The following is a 14,007-nucleotide window of genomic DNA, read 5'->3' as shown; positions in this document are numbered from 1 at the left end:
GCGAGAGAGAGAGAGAGAGAGAGAGAGAACAACCCACCTCTCCCAGTCTTTTCAGATTGGCTCTGTGCTGGGACATTCTTTTCCCATTTAACCAGGTTTGCTCTGAGCCTAGGGATCAGCCATAGGTGAAAGCTTACAGTCTTCTCAGGATGTTTCTGAGTGTGTATCTTTCCTAGGCATACTGTGACTTTCTAAATTCCCCCCCACACAGCTGCCTTTGAACGTCCTAATTTCCCAAAGCGTCAAAAACAATTCTATTTTAAGACGAAATAATACTTTTCAATCCTTTGATGTATGTAACAGACGTTTATTCTTCTCTTGCTAACCTGAAGTCTTCTTTGCGTTAAATTTGACATGTCAGAGTTGATCAACAATGATGAAAGAGTGAGATTAACACTGTAAATGGAATGTTCCAGGGGAAGATAGAATGAATCGTAGTTCAGGTTCTCAGTATTATCCACAGATTACATAGTTTTCTAAAGATTCTTTCTGCCCAGTCGCCCTCTCCTGTCTTAGTCCCTAATCCAAGCTTCATTCTATTTGGGAAAGAGTACCCTTCTTCAAAAAAGAAAATTGGAAAGACTAAGTAAATTGTATCTTTTTTTTCCCTATCTGAATAATTTACAGTAGCTACTTAATACCTATAGGATAAAGACCAATGTCTCAAGTCATCCACAATTTGCGTCAAACTAATGTTCGAGACTAGTTTCACACTCTTCTCCTGTCTTTTTTTTTGTTTCTTGTTTCTTTTTGAGACAGAGTCTTGCTCTGTCGCCCAGGCTGGAGTGCAGTGGTGCCATCTCAGTTCACCACAACCTCGGCCTCCCGGGTTCAAGCGATTCTCCTGCCTCAGCACCCCAAGTAGCTGGGACTACAGGTGTGCGCCACCATGCCCGGCTGATTTTTGTATTTTTAGTAGAGACGGGGTTTCACTATGTTGGCCAGGCTGGTCTCAAACTCCTGACCTCATAATCCACCCGCCTCGGCCTCCCAAAGTGCTGGGATTACAGGCGTGAGCCACTGTACCCGGCCTCACTCTTCTCCTGTCACTCTTACAAATCTTATCTGTAGGCATGCAGACCACTCACCAGTTGCTGCTTCATAAATTTATCATCCACTTTCATTTCTCTTTGAAGAACTGGCTTTGGTTTATGCAGTCCTCCCTCCCCAAAATGTTCCCTTCTTACCCTCTACCTATTGAAATGTTTCCAGTCTTCAGGGTACAGTTGAAATGCGCCCTCTCATTCTGCTTTCCCGAATAGCATGTCTTCTCTCTTCCCTTTTCTGCATTAGAACTCCTTTCTCTTTTATGCCTCCCCCTAGCACTGTGTTTATGACTGTTGGAGACTCATCTTTTTTCCTTGTTTATGAAAAAGGTCAATTTCTGCATTTGTGTGCTCTACCTCACAAGTGTTTTTCACTTTTTCCAAGGGTTTCATTCTGGGACTTTTCTTTCTCTTGTATCTTTTCCCTATCAATGGTTTATTCTTTTTATTTTATTTATTTTTTTGAGACGGGATCTAGCTCTGTCACCCAGGGTGGAGTGCAGTGGCACAATCTCAGCTCACTGCAACCTCTGCCTCCTGGGTTCAAGCAATTCGCCTGCCTCAGCCACCCAAGTAGCTGAGACTACAGTCATGTGCTACCACACCTGGCCGATTTTTGTATTTTTGGTAGAGATGGGGTTTCGCCATGCTGCCCAAGCTAGTCTCAAACTCCTGGCCTCAAGTGATCCACCATCTTCGGCCTCCCAAACTGCTGGGATTACATGTGCGAACCACTGCACCCGGCCAATAGTTTATTCTTAGCAAAATATATTCTTTAATAGCTCCCATAAAGCAAACAAACCCAAAATATATTCTCCTGACCCTGCATTCACTTCCAACTATCACCCTACATCTACATTCTCCTTTTCATACCAACCTTTTTCCAAGCAGTTGTCTATATTTATGTCTCCACTTCTTTACCTCCTATTCTTGCTTCAGTTGAGCTTCGTCCCCCTGTAGTCCACCCCAACTGCTCTTTTTAAGGTCATTAATGACTTCCAGCCATCAGTCCTCATTGCTCTAAACCTAGTAGCAGCTTTGTATAACATGTACATTGGTTGACTATACCCTCCTCCTTTATATTTTCTAAGACACAATTTAACATAACATTCAGTAAAGTACACAAAACAAAAATTTACAGCTCAAAGATTTATCTGTAAATGAACACCTATGTGATTATCACCACTTTATGCTTCCTCCTAGTTACTGCCCCTTCATGCCTTTAAAGCTAATCATGATCCTGAATTTTCTGAAAAATACTCAAGTATGCATCATTAAACACTTTTGAGTTCTGTTTTTTCAATGTTATATAAGTGGAATTGTATAGTATGTATTCTTTGTATCTGGCTTCTGTTGTCCACCATTATATTTGTTAGATTCATCCATGTTGTTGCATTGGCCGAAGTTTGTTCATTTTCTTTGGTGGGTCTGCTATATGAACATATGACTTTATCCATCTGCTGTCAAGGAATGTTTGTGTTGTTTCCAGTTTGCAGCTATTGTGAGCAGTGCTGCTATGAACATTCTTTCATCTGTTGGTGTGTATGACACAAATTTACGTTGCATATGTATGTTGGAGTGGAATTTTTGGTCTCAGGATACGTCTGTGTTCAACTTGAGTAGGTAATGACAACCTTCCAAGGGGTTTTATCAGTTTACACTCCTACCCATACAAGGGGTTTTATCAGTTTACACTCCTACCAGTAGTACATGAGTGATACCTTTGCTCCATATCCTTACTAATCATATAGTATTGTCAATTTTTCTGGTGAACTTATAGTGCTATCTTGTGATTTTCATTTGCATTTCCCTAACTACTAGTGTGATTGAGTATTGTTTCATACGTTTATTGTCCATTTGATGCCTCTTTTGTGAGCCGCCTATTCAGATATCCTTCTTATTATTTTTATTAAGGTATGTACCTGACATATTTATTTGGGGAGTTCTTTATATATTCTGAATGCAAGCCCTTTGTCAGTATATGTATTATAAATATATATTCCCACTCTGTGGCTTCGCTTGTAACTCTCTTGATAGTTTGCTTGCTTGCTTGCTTTGATGGCTAGAACTTCAGTTTGTTTTCCTTAATTATGTAGTTGTTTTTTATGTCCTTTTAAAAAAGTTTTTTTCCAACTACAGTCATGAAGCTATTCTTCTACATAGTCTTCTAGAAATTATAGTTTCACTTTTTTTTTTTTTTTTTTTTAAGACAGAGTCTCACTCTGTCACCCAGGCTGGAGTGCAGTGGTGCAATCTCAGCTCACTGCACACTCTACCTCCCTGGTTCAGGCAATTCCTCAGTCTCAACCTCCCAAGTAGCTTGGATTATGGGCGCATGCCACCATGCCCAGCCAATTTTTTTGTATTTTTAGTAGAGACGGAGTTTCACCATGTCGGCCAGACTGGTCTCGAACTCCTGACCTCAGGTAATCCGCCCGCTTTGGCCTCCCAAAGTGCTGGGATTAGAGGCATGAGCCACCGCACCCTGCCTTTTTTTTTTTTTTTTTTTTGAGACAGAGTTTCGCTTTTTTTGCCCAGGCTGGAGTGCAATGGCACAATCTCAGCTCACTGCAGCCTCCGCCTCCCGGGTTCAAGCGATTCTCCCACCACGGCCAGCTAACTTTGTATTTTTAGTAGAGACGGGGTTTCACCACGTTGGCCAGGCTGGTCTTGAACTCCTGACCTCAAGTGATCCACCTGCCTCGGCCTCCCAAAGTGCTGGGATTACAGATGCAAGCTACCATGCCCGGCCTATGGTTTTACTTTTTGCATTTAGATCTACAACCTACCTGGAATTTATTTTTGTATATGGGGTCATAGTTTGTTCTTTTCCTATGTGTTTATACATCCAAGCACCATTTCTTGGAAAGGTAGTCCTTTGCCTTTATGATAGTACCTTTCTCCTAAATAAGTTGTCCATATATATTTGGGTCTATTACTGGACTGTGTTTCAGTTAATTGTGCTAATACTATACTGTCTTGATTGTTATAGCCTGAAATCTGGCAGACCAAGTCTTCCAACATTGTTCTTTATCCTTTGGCCTTTAGCATTTCCAAATACAGTTCAGAATTGTGAAGTTCCAAAAGTCATTTTGGGATTTTGATTGAGATGGCTTTAAATTATAAATTATAGGTCATTTGAGAATCAACATTTTATGATATTATCTAATTCTCGTAAACTGCATATCAGTCCACTTATTTGAGTCATCTTTAATTTTTGTCAATAACCTTTCATAGTCTTCTGAGTGAAGGTTTCATACATCTTTCATTAGAATTATTCCTGACTTTTTATTTTTTATGCTGTCATAAATGACACATATCTTCCAAATTTTTATTTTCTAACTCCTAATTGCTAGTATAGAGAAAAACACATGAGTTTTGTATTTTGATTCAATGTCACTTTCTTTTGATTAGTGTTAGCATGTTATATCTTTTCCCTCCTTTTACTTTTAACTTTTAACCTATTTGTATCTTTTTTGAAGCGGGTTTTTATAGAAAGCATATAGTTGGGTTTTGCTTTTTTATCCAATCTGATAATATTTGCTTTTTTTTCTCCCTCCCCCCCCAAAGGCAGGGTTTCGCTTTTGTTGCCCAGGCTGGAGTGCAATGGCATGGTCTTGGCTCACTGCAACCTCTGCCTCCCAGGTTCAAGCAATTCTCCTGTCTCAGCCTCCCAATTAGCTGGGATTACAGGCACATGCCACCATACTCGACTAATTTTTGTATTTTTAGTAGAGACGGGGTTTCATCATATTGGTCAGGCTGGTCTCGAATTCCTAACCTCAGGTGATCCGCCTGCCTCGGCCTCCCACAGTGCTGGGATTACAGGCATGAGCCACCGTGCCCGGCCATATTTGCTTTTTAATTTGGGTATCTAGACCACTGACATTTATTGTGATTATTTATACAACTCAGTTTAAATACACCATCTTGCTATTTGGCTTCTTCTTTACCTATCTCTTATTTGTTCCCCTTTACCTCTTTTTCTGTCTTCTTTGAATTAATTTTTTTTTTTTTTTTGAGACAGAGTCTCACTCTGTTGCCCAGGCTGGAGTGCAATGGCATGGTCTTGACTCACTGCAACCTCCGCCTCCCAGGTTCAAGCAATTCTCCTATCTTAGCCTCCTGAGTAGCTGGTACTATAGGTGCATGCCACCACACCCAGCTAATTTTTGTTTTTTTAGTAGAGACGGGGTTTCACTATGTTTGCCAGGCTGGTCTTGAACTCCTGACCTCGTGATCCGCCCGCCTCGGCCTGCCAAAGTGCTGGGATTACAGGCGTGAGCCACTGTGCCCGGCCATGAATTAATTATTTTTATGATTCCCTTTTGCTTTTTTTTGTTGGTCTGAAAAAAATCTTTAGTACCAGTATTCACTTGATTGCTCACTTCAGAAACCCAGGATTATTTTTAGTGTATTTTTCTCCCCTACATCTATTCTGTCATAAAATTCTGTCAGTTTTTCTCTTAAATATTTCTATACTAAATCCTTTCTTTTTAATTCCTACTGCTTGATTGCTTTTGTTCATGTGCTTATCTCTTACCTATGTATTTGTAATTACTGGTTTCCCTTTCTTCACACTTCAATTATGATTTAAGACTCAATTCTGATAAAAAGTTTTCAGTGGCCCTCCAGTGTTTCTTCTAGAGGGAGAGTACAGGAGACATGTGTACCAAATAAAAGTCTTGATACTTTTATTCTTCTTGTGGCCCACCTTTACCTATTTTGCCCATCTCCAACCACCTCTCCACCTCACATTTTACATTCCTGTGATACTGATCTACTTACTTTCCAAACATGGTTTGGACAGCCTCTGTGCCTTCTGCTCTGCTGGAAATTATCCTTCAAATCTTAACATTTCCTCTGTGAGGCCTTCTTTACTTCTCTTTGGCTGAATTAGGAGTTCCTGCCTCTCTAAATTTTTCAGTTTCCATATACTTCACTAGAGCAATTTATGAACAGTTGGCCCTTGAATAAGATAGGTTTGTATTGTGTGGGTTCACTTATATGTGTATTTTTTTCAAGAAATGTACCAGAATTTTTTTTGAGATTTGTGGCAATTTAAAAAAACTTGCAGATGAACCATGTAGCTTAGAAATATGAAAAAATTAAGAAAGAGGTATGTCATAAATGAATAAAATATATGTAGCTAATAGTCTATTTTATCATCTACTACCATAAAATATACACAAATCTGTTATAAAAAGTTAAAATTTTTCAAAACTTATGTACACTATCACAGACTGTACACGGAGTCATTCTCAGGAGGAATGCAAAAAAACATAAAGATGCAGTATTAAATTATAACAGCATAAAGTTAAATGTAGTACATACTGTACTACTATAATAATTTCATAACCACCTCCTATTGCTATTTTGGTGAGTTCAAGTGTTTTGAGTGTCTGCTTAAAACATCATGTGACACCAGTTAATCTCTGCATAAACAGTTTGTCTTTCCAGTAAATTGCATATCACAGTAAAAAGTGATCTCTTGGTGGTTCTCGTGTAGTTTTCATCATGTTTGGTGCAATACTGTAAACCTTGAATAACACCATGAGGCCCATGCAAAGTGCCACTAGTGATGCTGGAAGTGCTCCCATGAAGCAAATTCATGACATTACAGGAGAAAGTTACATTGCTTGATATGTTCCATAGATTGAAGTCTGCATCCCCATTTCAAGTCTGTTGCCCCATTTCAAGATAAATTAATCCAATATAAGGACCATTGTACAAAAAGAAAAGGAAATTTGTAGAGCCATCACTGCAGCCGTGCCAACACGCACAAAAACTTTGTACTTTTGCACAATGCCTTTTTATCTGTCATGGAAAATGCAGATTTTATATAGGTACAGGATTTCTATAAGAAAAGCATACCTGTAGACTCTAATATAATTTGAGAAAAAAAAGTCATTTTATGACAACTTAAAACAAAAGGAAAGTAAAGGATATAAAGCTGGAGATTTTAATGCCAGCAAAGGATGGTTTGATAATTTTAGGAAGAGATTTGGCCTTAACAATGTCAAGATAACAAGAGAAGCAGCTTCTGTTGACCAAGAGGCAGCAGACAAGTTCCAAGATGCCATAATGAAAATTATTTAGGAGAGGCTGGGTGTGGTGGCTCACACTTGTAATTCCAGCACTTTGGGAGGCTGAGGTGGGCGGATCACCTGAGGTCAGGAGTTCAAGACCAGCTTGGCCAACATGGAGAAACCCTGTCCCTACTAAAAATACAAAAATTAGCTGGGCATGATGTCACGTGCCTGTAATCCCAGCTACTCGGGAGGCTGAGGCACGAGAATCACTTGAACCCAGGAGGTGGAGGTTGCAGTGAGCCAAGATTGCACCAGTGCATTCGAGCTTGGGTGACAGAGTGAGAATCTGTCTCAAAACAAAACAAAACAAAACAAAAAAAAGGACGAAAATTATTTAGGAGAAATGATATCTGCCTGAATAGGTTTTTAATGCAGATATAAGTGCTCTACTCTGGGGGAAAAAAATGTCACAAAGGACATTTATTAGTAAGGAATAGAAGTGAGCACCAGGATTTGATGCCGGAAGGGATAGGCTAACTCTACTGTTTCGTGCAAATGTACTCAGGTTTAGGATCAGGACTGCCCTTATCTATAAAGCTCCTAACTCACGAGACTTGAAGGGAAAAGATAAACACCAACTGCTAGTCTTTTGGTTGTGCCACAAGAAGGCCTGGACAATGAGAAACCTTTTTCTACACTGATTTCATTGATACTTTGTCCCTGAGGTTAGGAAGTACCTTGCCAGTAAGAGACTGCCTTTTAAAGTTTTTTGATATTGTACAATGGCTCTGGCCACGCAGAACCCCATGAGTTCAACACTAAAGGCATCAAAGTTGTCTCCTTGCCTGCAAACACAATGTCTCTAATTCAGCCTCAAGATCTAGGCAGTCATAAGGACCTTTAAGGCTTATTACACATGGGTACTCTATGGAAAGGATTTTCAACGCAATGGAAGAGAACCCCAGTAGCAAGAACATCATGAAAGTGTGAGAGGATTACAGCATTGAAAATGCCATTATTGTTGTAGAAAAAGCCATGAAAGTCATCAAACCCATAACAATGAATTCCTGCTGGAGAAAACTTTGTCCAATTGTGGTGCATGACTTTATAAGATTTACAACAGTCAATCAAGGAAATCATGAAAGAGATTGTGGATGTGGTGGAAAAGGTTGGGAATGAAGGGTTTCAAGATAGAGATCTTGGAGAAATTCGAGAGCTAATAGACACCACACAAAGGACTTAACAGAAGATGACTTGATGGAGATGAGTGCTCCTGAACCAGTGCCAGAAAATGAGGAAGAAGACATAGAAGAAGCAGTGCCAGGAAACAAATTGACATGAGATAATCTGGCAGAAGGGTTCTGATTATTCAAGACTGCTTTTGACTTCTTTTATGACGTGGACCTTTCTATAATATAGGCACTGAAACCAAAGCAAATGGAAGAAGGATTGATATCATATAGAAACATTTTTGGAGAAATTAAAGAGCATAACAAAGTGAGACAGAAATTACCACATGTTTCCATAAAGTTAACTAAGTTTGCCTGCCTCTCCTGCCTTCCCTCCTAACTCCTCCATCTCTTCTGCCTCTGCCATCCCTGAGAAGACAAGACCAGCCCCTCCTTTTCCTCCTCCAACTCAGCCTACTCAATGTGAAGATGGTAGGGTGAAGGCCTTTATGATGATCCACTTCCATTTAATGAGTAGAAAATACTATTTTCTTTTCCTTATGATTTTCCTAATAACATTATCTTTTCTCTAGATTGCTTTCTTGTAATAATACAGTATGTAATACATATAGCATACAAAATGTGTTAATTGTTTATATTATTGTTAAGTCTTCTAGTCAATAGTAGGCTATTAATAATTAAGTTTTGGGGGAGTCAAAAGTTATACATGGGGCCAGGCGCGGTGGCTCACGCCTGTAACCCCAGCACTTTGGGAAGCTGAGGCGGGCAGATCACTTGAGTCCAGGGGTTCGAGATCAGCCTAGCCAATATGATGAAACCCCATCTCTACTAAAAATACAAAAATTAGCCGGGCGTGGTGGCACATGCCTATAATCCCAGCTACTTGGGTGGCTGAGGCACAAGAATAGCTTGGATCCAGCATGTGGTGGTTGCAGTGAGCTGAGATTGCGCCACTGCACTCCAGCCTTGGCGACAGAGTGAGACTCTGTCTCAAAAAAAAAAAAAAAAGTTATACATGGATTTCCAACTGTACAGGGGTCAATGACCCTAACCTCCATGTTATTTATGGGTCAACTGTAATTGAAATTCTTCATTTTTCTATTCCTTTCTGGGATATTTCATAAGTTCCTTGCAGTTCAAGCCACCTTCATCTTAGATACACAATAAATATTTGTTGAATGAAAGAATAACTGGATACCAACAGAGGCTTGTAGGAGTTAGTCTATCATCATGTGATATAAAACTTTACTTTTGATCATTCATCTGGCACATATTTATTATATGTCAAATATTCAACAGCCACAATGAAGGATTCTAATAAGATTTGATCTTTGCCCTAATGGACCTTATGGGTTATAACTGTTTTTCCCCAGAGTCACACTTTTAGGGATAAGACCTGATATATGCAATTTTGAAAGACAAAGAAAATCAATTTTATGACTTAGCGGTTATTTGCAGGCATTCACACAATAAAAATAGAAAAATTCAAGTGGACTAGGGAAAATATTTTCTAAGAAGACATGTTTCCCCCATGTTGGGTAAAAAGAAAAAAATTGAGTTTAATATTAAAAATTAAAGTTTACTTATAAAATACAGGACATAGAGAAAAATGTACTTCTATTTTTCTTTTGTATAGGAGAAGCTAAAACTTACTTATGAGGAAAAGTGTGAAATTGAGGAATCCCAATTGAAGTTTTTGAGGTAAAGTGAAATCGTCCATTTATAGTCATACCAAAAGCATAATGATCTTAAAATATATTTGAATGTTTGCTGAACTTCTAGTTTTAGTCCTTATCAGACTTACTTGATGACATTTTATATACACTTTAAAAAATTTCCTCAGATTATTAAAGGATAAAAGGCCTAAAATTGAGTTCTTTTCCAAATCACATTCCCATTTCTTCATCAGTTGTAAAATATTTGTGTTTTCTTGTAGAAATAAGAATCACAGCCGGGCGCGGTGGCTCACGCCTGTAATCCCAGCACTTTGGGAGGCTGAAGCGGGCGAATCACGAGGTCAAGAGATTGAGACCATCCTGGCCAACATGGTGAAACCCCGTTTCTACTAAAAATACAAAAATTAGCTGGGCCTGGTGGCACGTGCCTGTAGTCCCAGCTACTTGGGAGGCTGAGGCAGGAGAATTGCTTGAACCCGGGAGGGGGAGGTTGCAGTAAGCTGAGACCACGCCACTGCACTCCAACGTGGCAACAGAGTGAGACTCCATTTCAAAAAAGAAAAAAAAAAAGAAAAAGAAATAAGAATCACTAACTGCTCTTATAGAAATTATGATATTCAAGTAAAATAATGAAAATAAAGCACTTTAGTTTTCGAATTATTCGTATTTTTTCTCTGTAGATAGTCTTCATCTAATTTTAAAATTGCAATGATAATAGAATAGTTTGAGTATTTGTATACATGATGAATTTGAGTATATATGATGAATATTCATGTACTTTTTATAGAATCTATTTATTAGAGATCCCAGTAAGACCTATATATTATAGATTAACCATTAGTGATTTATGTATAATGAGTAGAAAAAGACAGCAGGAATTAATATTTTTGTTGTTAAAGATTATTTTTAAATAGTAGTAGTGAAGTAATTTTAAATCAAATAAACTTTGAAATATTGTTTATAATTTTATTTTAATAAGTCCAATTTGAAATTTTAAAATCTTCCAGGCCATAGCCTATCTAGAGACATAACTAGAGTAATACCAAGAGCCAGAACTCAGCTGACTGTGGTGGCTCACGCATGTAATCCCAACACTTTGGGAAGCCAAGATGGGTGGAACATTTGAGGTCAAGAGTTCGAGACTAGCCTGGCCAATATGGTAAAACCCTGTCTCTACTAAAAATATAAAAATTAGCTGGGTGTGGTGGCACACATCTGTAGTCCCAGCTACTCAGGAGGCTGAGGCAGAATCACTTGAACCCAGGAGATAGAGGTTGCAGTGAGCCAAGATCATGCCACTGCACTCCAGCCTGGGTGACAGAGTGAGACTCCATCTAAAAAGAAAACAAAAAAACCGAGCTGGAACTCATAGCTTTCACTGTACATGGTCGTTTATTTTTTAAATGTTCTTATGTTTTTCACAGATTACCCTGATTAGTTTTAGGATTTCTCTAGAGATTTTTACTTTTTTACAAAGAAATGTTAACATTTAAAAAATACTCTAATTTTTGCTTTCTTGCTTTTTGTCCTATTTTATTTGATTTTGATTTTATTTACGACTTGATTCTTCAGTTTTTAAAGTGATGTATTTCTAGATCATTGTAGTTAAGGGAATGTGACTTATTTTGTCTCATTCAGAATCCAGATATTTCATCTTCAATTACATTAAAATACCAACTTGTAATGAATTAGACTTTGTTCTCTGAATCCTTCTGTTTCATCATTTTCTTTTACTATAATTTAAGATTATTTAAAGAGGCATTTTCATAAATAAATAAAATCAGTCTTCTTTTCAACTTTCTTTTTAACTTTCTCTTTTGCCATTTCTAGTAACCAAAATCTACTTGAGTGTTTTGAGTTTGGAGCTGACCAAAATTAGTAATGGGGACCCTTTGACTTTGGAATGTGCTTCCCAAGTTCTTTTTATAAAGCCTTTGAAAGTCAGACATTCCCTACATGATATTGAAAAAGAAAACTTATCATGTTGGTGTTATTATTTTGGGCATAGGGTAGAGGCAGCTCATTTTTCTTCCCCTCACCTTTGGAATGCCATTCCAAACTTTTTTTTTAACCCTTAGATTGCCTGTGGGTCTTTTGTGCCTCTCCTGGGTTGCTTGAAAGCCCCCAAAATCTCAACAGTTGTCTGACAGCCAGGCTGTTGGCTTCTCCTCTGTGACAGTGAGCCAGTTAAGATGGCCACAGCCCCTGAGCATGGAGACTCTGACAATGACAACAGAGAGTAGACAGAGATGGAGATAAAGTTCCTGCCTTCAGTAGTCTCATTTTTCAGCTAGAAAGTTTTTTTTTTTTTAAAGTACAAAAGAACCATCTAGGCAAGGAAGCTCAGTTGCCAAGGTGACTTTAGCGCAGCTTTACTGGGATAAGGTAGGAAAATACAACCCGTGTACCAGTCATTTAATCCTTAAAAAGTCACCTTGGAGAAAAACCTCATCCAGAGGTGAGCTGATAAAGTAAAAACAAACAAAAACTGCACCCACCCCCATCCCCACACCACCCCCACCCCCACCCCCACCCCCACCATTCCCCAGCCCTTTCTTTAGCAGCCTGTATGTTTCCAGCTAATAGCTACTACCTCTGAAATCTTATGACTGGCAAGTTCTATGTAACTTCCTTCTGTAACTTACTTTCTTTTGAAACAGATCTTTGTAGAAGTTTGTCGTTAGATAATTATCTATCTAACAGTAATGTTTTCCTCCTGAAGAAAAATGGGCAGTAATAAACTAGTCAGGATAAAAATCCATGTTTTTTTATGTGAACTTTTAAGACACTCTAAATATTTTAAGAGATTAATGCTTGAAATAGGGTATTTTCCTCACCTCAAGTATGTTGTGTTATATTACCCCACCCCTTTTTTAAGGAAAATGATTTGGGATTTATATTTGGAATTTTATTTTTGTTTTGTGGTTAATATAACATTAATGGAGGTTGGATTCTGGGACAAGAGAGCCAGTATCAGGCAGATTCTAATCTATATTAAAATCTTACAAGAACCGAAGCTAATTATGTAATTTATTCAAGTCTCATATATTCAACGTGTCAATTAGAATCACCACACCAAAGTGTCAGGGTCATGGTAAAAATTAATAAGGTATTGGATGTAAACTAAAGCATAAGGTGAACGCCCATAAACGATAGTAGTAGTTAACATTATGATGATTCATTTTAAAGTCATGTAATTTTACCTGGCCATTTTCTAGAATTTTTTCACCCTCTTTTTAGGAACGACTTAGCTGAATATCAGAGAACTTGTGAAGATCTTAAAGAGCAACTAAAGCATAAAGAATTTCTTCTGGCTGCTAATACTTGTAACCGTGTTGGTGGTCTTTGTTTGAAATGTGCTCAGCATGAAGCTGTTCTTTCCCAAACCCATACTAATGTTCATATGCAGACCATCGAAAGACTGGTTAAGTAAGTATGCTTCTACGCGCACGGAGACTTTGGCAATATGGAAAATTCTGCCTTTAAAGGGGCATTGTGTTCTTTTAGCCCTATGCTAAGTCACATGTGATTGTTGTTAATCTTCAAATACAATGGATTTTAAAAGGTTCCTTCATTATAGCTTCCTTGAAGACAAATGGATGGGTTCTGCCATGTCACCATGTCACTTTGAACAGAAACCATGCCACTTTGAACAGATAATAGTATCTCTTGGTTTCAGTCCATCTTCAAGTGAGAGAATTGAACTAGACAGTTCTTTACGATTCTGTCCAGTTCTATGAATCTATGATTACAAATCTAATACTATTCTTAACAAAACTGAGTGTAATAGAAATTCCTTTGGTTTTGCCATATCTTGGATTTTTCTGCTGTACTTCAGGTAGAATGAGTTATTACCACATCTTCATCATGTGTCTGTTGTAAGGAATATTATAAGGACCCACTGTATCCCACTATTGATATTTGAGGGTTAACTGAGAACAAGTTACAGATGACCTTTTGTGTTGTCCAAGTTTTCGTCTAAGCTGAGTGAAACAATTCTCTTCGTACATCTGTTTTGTTGTTTTCACTATTCCAGAGGAGGCCTTTTCCTGTGAAAATTTTA

The 14,007-nt window shown here is 38.2% G+C and overlaps 1 protein-coding gene across 22 annotated transcripts in view; it reads left to right on the top strand.

Moving 5' to 3' along the window:
• The window catches only part of SDCCAG8 (SHH signaling and ciliogenesis regulator SDCCAG8), a 262,973-nt gene that overhangs the window by 39,211 nt on the left and 209,755 nt on the right, over positions 1-14,007 (top strand). For 16 of the 22 annotated variants that reach the window (XM_063593717.1, XM_063593561.1, XM_055096313.2 and 13 more), the window contains exons 7-8: positions 9,905-9,969; positions 13,185-13,373. The exons of 3 other annotated variants lie outside the window; for them this stretch is intronic. In XM_063593717.1, coding sequence (XP_063449787.1) covers positions 9,905-9,969; positions 13,185-13,373 — 254 coding nt within the window. The remainder of the gene's footprint in view (positions 1-9,904; positions 9,970-13,184; positions 13,374-14,007) is intronic. 3 more of the 22 variants (XM_063593672.1, XM_063593704.1, XM_008960105.6) reach the window with 1 other exon arrangement.

This window comes from Pan paniscus, chromosome 1 (genome assembly GCF_029289425.2).
Source record: "Pan paniscus chromosome 1, NHGRI_mPanPan1-v2.0_pri, whole genome shotgun sequence".
NCBI lineage: Eukaryota > Metazoa > Chordata > Mammalia > Primates > Hominidae > Pan > Pan paniscus.
The sequence above is the reverse complement of the archived record's forward strand: the minus strand, read 5'-3'. Positions and strand labels throughout refer to the sequence as shown.